Source organism: Agelaius phoeniceus, chromosome 1 (genome assembly GCF_051311805.1).
Source record: "Agelaius phoeniceus isolate bAgePho1 chromosome 1, bAgePho1.hap1, whole genome shotgun sequence".
Classification (NCBI taxonomy): domain Eukaryota; kingdom Metazoa; phylum Chordata; class Aves; order Passeriformes; family Icteridae; genus Agelaius; species Agelaius phoeniceus.
In genome coordinates, this window is record NC_135265.1 from 70,706,752 (window position 1) to 70,716,295 (window position 9,544).

General features: G+C 54.2%; 1 protein-coding gene across 1 annotated transcript; it reads left to right on the forward strand.

Annotated features, from left to right (window-relative positions):
- Positions 1-4,307: 4,307 nt before the first annotated feature.
- Positions 4,308-7,790, forward strand: FOXC1 (forkhead box C1). Its single transcript, XM_054645665.2, has 2 exons — positions 4,308-6,192; positions 6,415-7,790. The coding sequence occupies exon 1, from the start codon at positions 4,322-4,324 to the stop codon at positions 6,026-6,028; it is 1,707 nt and encodes a 568-aa protein (XP_054501640.2). The 5' UTR covers positions 4,308-4,321; the 3' UTR covers positions 6,029-6,192; positions 6,415-7,790.
- The last annotated feature ends 1,754 nt before the right edge of the window (positions 7,791-9,544 follow it).

The following is a 9,544-nucleotide window of genomic DNA, read 5'->3' on the forward strand; positions in this document are numbered from 1 at the left end:
GACTTTCGGCGCAACAGATTTTTCTACTGGTGAAGCACAGATTTGATGCGATCAACTTCCCTCCTTGCCCCTCAAAAGGATGTCAGCGGTTTTCTCCTGCGGTGTCGCCTGCTGTTTAAAGAACATGGAAAGCTGCATCCTGAGATGCGAAGAGACGGGCTGGGTGGCTGGTTTTTGGAGTTACAGGGACACTGCTATGATGTTGAAGCCAAAAGAAAGGGAGAGAAGCGAAGCTCTGACTACGACTTAACATAAACAGCCCGGGGCTGGAAAGCAGTTCACCTCCAGGTCTTTGAGAGGAGCGAGGAGGACAACGCACAGCGAATTGTTTGGGTCCACCTGGGCTTTGCCCAGGTCAAATACCAGTCCCGCCGCCTACCGCTCCGATGTCATCTTTCTTTCTGACATCTTCCTAAATAAGGTTGCAAATGACCACACACACGAATCCTCGGAGGGTTTCAAGACAAACGCGGCTCCCCTGGCCTGGCTCTGCCCATCGGGGCTCCCGCCCCGCCGCCGGCGTCCCTCGCCCGGCTTGGGGAGGAGGCGGCAGCGGCCGTGCCCGCCGCCCGGGGGCCTGCGGGAGAGGGGCCCAGGGAGGCCGAGGCTGCTGCTGCCGTCCTGCTCCGCTCCTGCGGCAGAGCCAGGGGGGACACCCTCAGGCGGCTGTCCCGCACGGAGGCCAGGCTGGCTAAGGCGGCAGAGGTAGGGCGCCTGGGAGAGGCAGCCCTGCCGTGCGACCGGGTGGGTGAAGACCAAGCGCCAAGGACTCTTTCTGGGTGGTATCCAAAGATAGCAGGGGGAAAACTGATCTTCCTGCCTCCCTAAACACGTTGCTTTCCCTCAACACGCACACACACACACAAGCCCCAAATTCCACTATGAACCTTCACAATGGTGACTTTTGTGCCTCCAGCAGAGAAACCAAAGTCCTGCTGGGTTGAGGTCTGTAACTTAACACACGTTGGTTGCGTCAGTTCGCAATTATAGCATCAGAGTTGCTGTTGCAAAATATATTAGATGCAAAATACTTCGGATTAATGCCCCCCCTTCCCCTCCTTCTCTGTACTGAAACTTCTCGGTGTTACTCCAACCTTTGCCTGTGAAACAGCTTCGCTACCGCCAACATTGTCCAGATAAAATGAAAAAGCCACTGAAGGCTCCGGGTCTCGGAGCGGCACGTTACGGGCGCTCAAGGGAGCGAGCGGGAAGCCCACGGAAATTGTTTTTAACGGCAGGTAATACCGTGGGAAAACCGGATGACCCGGGCGGCATGGAAACGTGCTAAAATGCCCTTTTTCTTTCTCTTTTTCAATTTTTTCCCCTCCTCAGCAAAACAAGAAAGAGGTTTTGAAAATATAAAGTGTTGGAATTGACATCTAGTCCAGTGCTTGCACATTTATTAATTCTGCCGTGGTGGGAGGAAAGGGAAAAAAGTGTAATTAGGCAGGAGCAGGTGAAAGATTCCAGACGATGAAATACAACAGGCTAAACGGGATAATGTATTCACCATTAAAGAACTGACATTTACTACCAAAAGGAGACCCGTTACGTTTGAATATGAAAAGGAGCAGATATTAAGCTACATAAATTACCTTCTTCACATGATTTGAATCTCATTTCAAATACTTTTTTTTTTTTTTTAATAACCAACAGATCGGTGTTTGAGAGGAAAAGCCATTCCTGCTAAAAAACCACCGAGCAGAGGATACGCCTATAGCACGCTCCAAAGGCATGATCCCCAAAGCAATCGATCACAGTAAAAAGTGTGGAAAGGGGGTTTCAGATCAGTGAAGCCAAAAGGGTCTTTTAACGTATTTTTAGTGTCACAGGATCAGGATGGGTAATTCATCTCACAAGCGCACCACACACACGTCTTTCCCGTACAAATTCCACCTCTTAAAATGATTTCAGTGTAATCCTTTTAGCTGATCTGTTATTAACGCTAATGAAGTTTCAGAGGTATGGGGCTACAAAGCGAATGAAGAGTACTGGGTTGTATTTCGTATACCTGAAGTATTGGTAAAATGGACTACTGTGAAACAATTTCACCCGTGTTTAAAGTACGAAAAGAAAATCTTCATTCATCAAATGTAAGAGACAATTGAAATTAAAATTTAAAAAATAAATAACCAAGCCTTCACTGTCGGTTCCCTTTGAGTTCCCGTTAAAGTCTTATTCTGATTAGAACCCAAATGTTATTCCAGATAGTTAGACAAAGGCAAATCAAATCTTCACAGCAGAACCGGCCAAGCAGTTAAGGGATTTTGTTCTTCTTTTTCTCCCCCCCTTTTTTTTTCCTTTGACACACCTGACATACCACGGAATCCACTCTGAAGCAGACTAGAAACAAAATTGTGCCCTCTCCGTCTCAAAAGGGTAAAGAGATAAAGCAAGGATCCCCTCTCCGTATCACATCCCACATCACGCAAAGATTACCTGAAGGGGCGAGCTACAGACCCCGTTCAGAGAAACACGCCCGTGTTTACAAACAGCAGAGAGAGCGGGCGCTTCTTTTTGCAGACAGAGGGAGGAAAGCCCTTGGTGGCTGATTAATAAAAAGGAGCTTTGGAGGACTCGTCAAACCCTTGTCAACCGGAGGAATGCAATCTCTTCAGAAGCGTTTGGTCAGGCAGGCAGCTGGCTGCAGGCAGGGTGGTGCAGGGGCACCCCACCACACACACACACACACAGACACACACAGACGCACACACACACACACATACAGACACGCACTTTTCTAGCCGTCCCCCTGCGGGCGTGGGGGGTGGGAGGCAGCTGGGGTGAGCTTCTGGCCGGGGCGGACAGGCACGGAGCCGGCACACCGGCACGGAGCCGGCACACCGGCACGGAGCCGGCCCGCCGACAGGAGCGGCAGCCTGAAGGGAATGGGAGGAGAGAGTCCGACTGGAACGTGTGGAGAAAATAGACCGAGGAGCTTACACACACAACAACAACAACAACAAAGAAAATAATAATAATAAATAATAATAATAGAAGTAACATTCGTGGAGAAAACGCGCGTGGCAGAGCGCGGGGTGCGCGCGTGGGTGGAAGGAGCTCTGGGGGAAGCTCCATGCACACACATACATGTATACACCACATATATACATATATATATATACACATATATATTGGTAAGGGCATGCACATGGTGCGTGTGCCCGGGGTGCGTGCGTAAGGACGCGCGTAAGGACACGGGTGTGAGGGCGAGCGAGCGAGGTGTAGGGCAGTGGGGCTCGGGCGGGGTCGTCGCGCAAAATGCGCGGGCGCTGGAGGCTCTCCGCGGGTGCGCAGCGGCCTGAGAGAACGCGGGGCTCCGCGGCGCTCAGGGCGTCCGCGTGTGCCGTCGAGTGTGTGTGGCCGGTCCCCGAGCGCTACAACTCCCGGAGCTGCTGTGGGGATTTTTTTTTTTTTTCTTTCTTTCTATTTTTTTTTTCTTCTCCTGGATCTCTCCTTTTTTATTTTTTTTTCCCTCCTCATTCAGAGCCCGGGGTGTCTCCCGGCTCTCATTGGCCGGCCCAGCTCGGCGGGGCGGAGCTGAGCCGCCTGCAAAAGGAGGAAAAGAAAAAAAAAGAGAGGAAAAAAAAAAAAAGGAGACCGAGAGAGGAGAGGGAGGGAAAAAAAAAGGAGAAAACTGTAAGTGCGTAAAAAAGTTCTCGCCGTGGTGACGGATGCTCAAAAGTTCAGGAGTTTTTCCGATGCTTCCCAAAGCAGCCTGCGACTGAAAAAGAGACTGAAAAAAAGCGAGAGGGAGAGAGAGAGGGAAACTTTGCACTGGGAGATCGGGAAGGTGGATTTTTTTCTTCTTCTGCTCGCTTAAAAAAGCCAACAAAACACATCCCTCTACTTTTGTCCCTCCTTTGCAGACAACTTGTTGCAGATCCCCGTGGAACAAGGAACTGGGAGCGTGGGAGCCTCTTTGCAAAGGTTTTATTTTCTTAATACTCTTTCTGCGTTTGGAAGTTGCTTTCTCCGCTGCGATTACTTTTTTTTTTTCCTCCGCCGTTTTCTTTTTTAAAACATTTTCCCCCTTTTTTGTCCCCCCTCCTTTTTCCCCCCCTTTTTTGATTTTTTTTTTCCCCCTCCGCGTGGAGCGCGGGAGCTCGCCGGTGGGCTTTCCCGGGCGAAGAAGAGGAGGCTTTCGGCGCTGCCGTCGTTATTCTTCCTCCCTTTTTCCGCGCTCCGCCGGGGGGGTGGGGGGGTGGGGGTTGCCCGGCCGCCCGGTCCAGCTCGGTCCGCGGAGCGGCGGAGGGGTGGAGGGGGAAGGGACGCGCTGTTTGGTCCGGCGGGGAGGGTGGGGGAAAGCTGACGGGAGGACATGCAGGCTCGCTACTCCGTGTCCAGTCCCAACTCCCTAGGAGTGGTGCCGTACCTCGGCGGAGAGCAGAGCTACTACCGTGCCGCTGCGGCGGCGGCCGGCGGGGGCTACACGGCCATGCCGGCCCCGATGAGCATGTACTCCCACCCGGCCCACGAGCAGTACCCGGCCGGCATGGCCCGAGCCTACGGGCCCTACACGCCACCGCCGCAGCCCAAGGATATGGTGAAGCCGCCCTACAGCTACATCGCCCTCATCACCATGGCCATCCAGAACGCTCCCGATAAGAAGATCACCTTGAACGGGATCTACCAGTTCATCATGGAGCGGTTCCCTTTCTACCGGGACAACAAGCAGGGCTGGCAGAACAGCATCCGCCACAACCTCTCCCTCAACGAGTGCTTCGTCAAGGTGCCCCGCGACGACAAGAAGCCCGGCAAGGGCAGCTACTGGACCCTCGACCCCGACTCCTACAACATGTTCGAGAACGGCAGCTTCCTCCGCCGCCGCCGCCGCTTCAAAAAGAAGGACGCCGTCAAGGACAAGGAGGAGAAGGACCGCCTGCACCTCAAGGACCATGCCCCGCCGCGCCCGCCGCCGCCCGCCGCCGCCGCCGAGCCCGAGGGCGGCCCCGCCGGGGGCAGCGCCGCGCCGCCGCCGCCGCCCGTCCGCATCCAGGACATCAAGACGGAGAACGGCACGGCCTCGCCGCCGCAGGCCGTGTCCCCCCCGGGCGCCGCGCCGCCGCTCGGCGCCGTGCCCAAGATCGAGAGCCCCGACAGCAGCAGCAGCCTCTCCAGCGGCGGCAGCCCCCGCAGCACCCTCCCCTCCAGCCGCTCCCTCAGCCTGGAGGCCCCCGAGCCCCCGCCGCCCCCGCCGCCGCCCCCGCCGCCGCCCCACCACCACGGCCCGGGCTTCAGCGTGGACAACATCATGACCTCGCTGCGGGGCTCGCCGCAGGCCGCCGCCGAGCTGGGCGCCGGCCTCCTGGCCCCCGCCGCCGCCGCCCCGCGCACCGGCATCCCGCCCGCCCTGTCCCTCGGGGGATACTCGCCGGGACATAGCTCCGTCTACGGCTCGCCCTGCGGCCAGGCGGCCGCCGGCGCCGCCGCCGGCACCTACCACTGCAACATGCAGGCCATGAGCCTGTACGCGGCGGCGGGCGGCGCCGACCGGCCCGGCCACCTGCCCTCCGCGGCCGCCAGCCCCGCCGAGGACCCGCTGCCCGAGTACGCGATGCCCTCGGGCGGCGGCGGCGGCGGCGGCGGCGGTGGCGGGGCGGGGGGCGGCGGCGGCGGGGCGCTGGGGCACGGCGGGCTGGGCGGCGCGGCGGGCGGCCACCAGGAGGGGCACCACCCGCACCCGCACCAGGGCCGCCTGGCCTCCTGGTACCTCAACCAGGCGGCGGCGGCCGCGGCGGCGGCGGCGGCGGCGGCGGGGGAGCTGGGCCCGCTGGCGGGCGCGGCGGGCTACGCGGGGCCGCAGCAGGGCTTCGCCGCCGGCCCGAGAGAGGTGTTCGAGGCGCCGCGGCTCGGGCTGAGCGCCTCGCCGGGCGGCGGCGGCGGCGGCGGAGGAGGCAGCGGGGCAGGGGGCGGCGGCGGCAGCGGCGGGGCGGGGGGCGGCGGGAGCTGTCAGATGGCCTTCCCCGGCAGCCAGCCGCTCTACCGCACCTCCGGGGCCTTCGTCTACGACTGCGGCAAGTTCTGAGCGCGCCCCGTCGCGGGGACACCGCAGGAACTCAGCTCCGCACCGCGCCGCCGGCCCTCGCAGCGCCCGCGGAGGGAAGCGAGCGCATCGCGAAAAGCTTTTGTACAGAGACAGCCCCAAAGCATGTCTTGGTTTGTTAAAGGACAGTGTTACTCCAATAACACGTAAGTTTTTTTTTTTTCTAATTGCTTTGAGAAATACTTTTTTTTCCCGCCCCCCCACCCCGCGCTTTTCCTGGTCCCTTAAGGTATTGTCATGCCCCGTGTTTAAAAGGGGGCGAAAAGTCCAGCATAGAGTACCAGCTTCTTTCCCCCTCCCCTTCCTCTTCTACAAGGACTTGTTTTAAAATGTAAATTGCGACATAGTAATTTATTTTTAATTTGTAGTTGGATGTTGCGGACCAAACGCCAGAAAGTGTTTCCCCCTTTCCTGAAAAGTGACGTTATAATTGACTGAAACGCTGATTTTTTTTCACTATATATAAAAAGGGAAACTGTATTAATCTTATTCTATCAATATTTTTCTTTTTTTTTTGTTGAAAATATTCTGAAGGTATTGCATTGTTTGTTTATTAATAAATTACCATTCAGTTGGAATGATCATTTACACGTCTGTATATTTTAATGCTTTCATTTAGAGAGAGAGAGAGAGAAAGAAAGAGAGGGAAAAGGGATTTCATAACTAACTTTGTCGCTGGAACAGCTTGTTCCCCTCCGCACAAATTCCAAAGACCATTTAGGAACTGCCAGGTCGAAAAATCCCTTTTCAGTCTCTTCTGCAATATGTTCCACTTAGTCAGCTCGCCTTATCCGCTAGGAAAAAAATACTTTCCCATGGCAGCTCTGAGTTGGCAAATAAACAAACACGTTTTCTTAGCAATTAATGGCAAGACCTGGAAACATTAGACCATACACAGTAGTATGGCGACATTACGTTGTTTTAAATGATATGCCTATGTAAGGATATATTAAGTGATAACTCCGAGGTAGAAGTGCATGCACTAGATTCCAGACCATGTGTAACTGTATATGCCGAGCTATCGATTGCTCTGTGTGTGTTTCAAATGTATTTATATCTAGGATTTACATATGTACCTATATTTAAAGAAGGATTACGTATTTATTTATAGTTTCATATACGTATTGCATATTTTTCTAAACTCCAGTGTATAGCAGATGCCAAATAATCTGTAGTACGTGTACTCTTAAATATAATGCCAGCATATAAATTACTGCTTCTTAGAAGTGATAGCAAAGCGTGCAATCACATCAGTGAAGCCGCTTCTGTAACATATAAAGTACTATTTTATTTCGGGGGAGGGGGAAAGAGCAGTAGTGTTAAAGGGTACTTGTGCAGTCTACCCTTACACCTTTACAGCTCTGCATTACTCCCGTCCTTCAGGGACTTCACTACTGGTCTGTGTCTCAATTGCTCGGACAGATTATTTTTAAAACATTTTGTGTGGGCGAATTTTTCTTATATAGTTGCTTGGGTGCTGTTTTGGTTTGGTTTTTCTTTCTTTTTTTCTTTTTTCCTTTTTTTTTTTTTTTTCCCTCTCCTTACCTCTCTCAGTTGTCCTCAAATCGGAAAAAAAATATATATTACCAGGGCAGCAAATGAGTGCTGCACAGACTGGCATCTTGTCAGATCAAGAATCCTACCTTCTGGACAATTTACTATTAAGAACCTACTGTCAATGGGGATCACCTTCCCCTTTTGTAAGTAACCACCAAAATGCAATAAATCCATTAACTTAAAAGAACCGGCCTTGTCAGTCAGACTTGGAAATAAGTTTATTTGATTACAGATATTTAAGGCCTAAAATCTGCTTTCAAGATAATACAGTTTCCTATCAGAATCTCTTATCTAAAGGCAACACTTAGCAGTAATTGCTGTTGCATTGTTAAGGGTTAGGCTGTAAATAAATACAAAGGTATTTACAGTTCAACCTTATTACCTCGCTTTTGAGCTGTGCTTCCTTCCAAAGCAATAGTCCCATGTTTAGAAAACACCTCCAGCAGATGGAATTAACTGGGGGAGTGTGTCATCTTAGAACGCGTTGGCTTTGAATACGTTTATTTAAGTATGGCATAGTCTTTGCTTTTTTGTGCTAGTATCTCTACGAAGATTACCGGGTGTCTTATTTACATTTATTTGTTTGCTAAGTTGGGTAAGAGAACCTTAAACGCTCCATCGCTCAGTTGTGGTAAAGCTGATGAGGAGAACGAGCAAAGTTGAGCGCCTTCGCTCCGGGGACATATTTTAATTTCTGCTCCCCGTTTTTCACCAGTAAAGGGCAATAAAATGTTACCTATTCTCGGTCGGGCTCACTTTCTGCTCCCCACCGTCCCTCTCCCGGTACCGAGAGGGGGGAAGCTGAAACTGGCGGCTCCCGCCCACCGCCGCCTCCTTGGGAGCGGGGCTGCCGGGCCGGAGGCTCGGCGGGGCTTTCACTGCCTTACGCCCCCGCTCCCCCTCGCTGGAGAGGGGACCCTCGGCGGGGCAGCTCCCTCTGCCTTGGCAGATGGGTTTGCCAGCGGGGTGGCTGCATAATAAGCACCATTCCTGCTCCCCATCACGTATTAAAAATAAAATTTAAAGAAGGCAGAGGGTAGAGGCGATTGAGTCTGCTATTTGCCTGTTATTTTTGTTGCGATCAGGCGCCGGCTTTCCTGTAGTTTGGGTTTTCTCAGCGGTCTGCAGCGGTAGGGTGTTTGTGGCGAAAATAAATAGGGGGGAGCGCAGTTGTCAGCCCGACTTGTTTAATAACCCGTTGCATTGTCAGTGGTGCTGCGCGGCTGGGGAAGCTGGGGGGGCCGTGCGTAGCTTGAACAAGTGCCGTGTGTAATTACTGCTAATGCTCGGGGCGGTGCGCGGCCCTCCGCCGCGGGGCGGCCGCGCAACTTGCGCTCCCCATGGCCCTCGCTGCGAAAGGGCGGGCGGTGTGGGCTCGGCGGGCCGGGAGGGCGGCTCGCACTCAGGGAGGGGGCAAAGGGAAACTTCCCTCTCGGTCGCAGGTAGGTCGTGTCGGGATCTTCTGCCCCCGGAGGGGATCCCTTTCCTGAAGTGACGTGCGTGGTGGCGGCGGAGGTCACCTCCTGCTTCTCGGTGTGACGGGCTGGCTCACCGCACACGCGTGCTTCGTATTCAGTTTTAAAAACACTGTTTTATTTATATTATTATCACAATCATAATCATAATCTTTTTTTCTCCCCCTCCCCACAGAAATTGATCACAACGAAAATAAGATTAGCAGTGCTGGCTGTCCCCGCGGTAGGCAGTGGAAAGTGCGGGCTTGGCCGCGGGAGGCGGCCCGCCGGGCGCGCAGCCCGGTACCGCGGGTCCCTGCGCGACATTGCACGGACGGGGGTCGGCATCTCTGAGCTCTGCCGGGCGGGAGCCTTCGTCGAGAGGCATTGCGGCTGCTGCTGGGATGGGGAAAGGCCGAGCGGGCTCGCTAGAAACTTTCCCGGGCTGGGGCAGCGCAATGGGAGGCAGGGAGCGGGGCATCTGCCC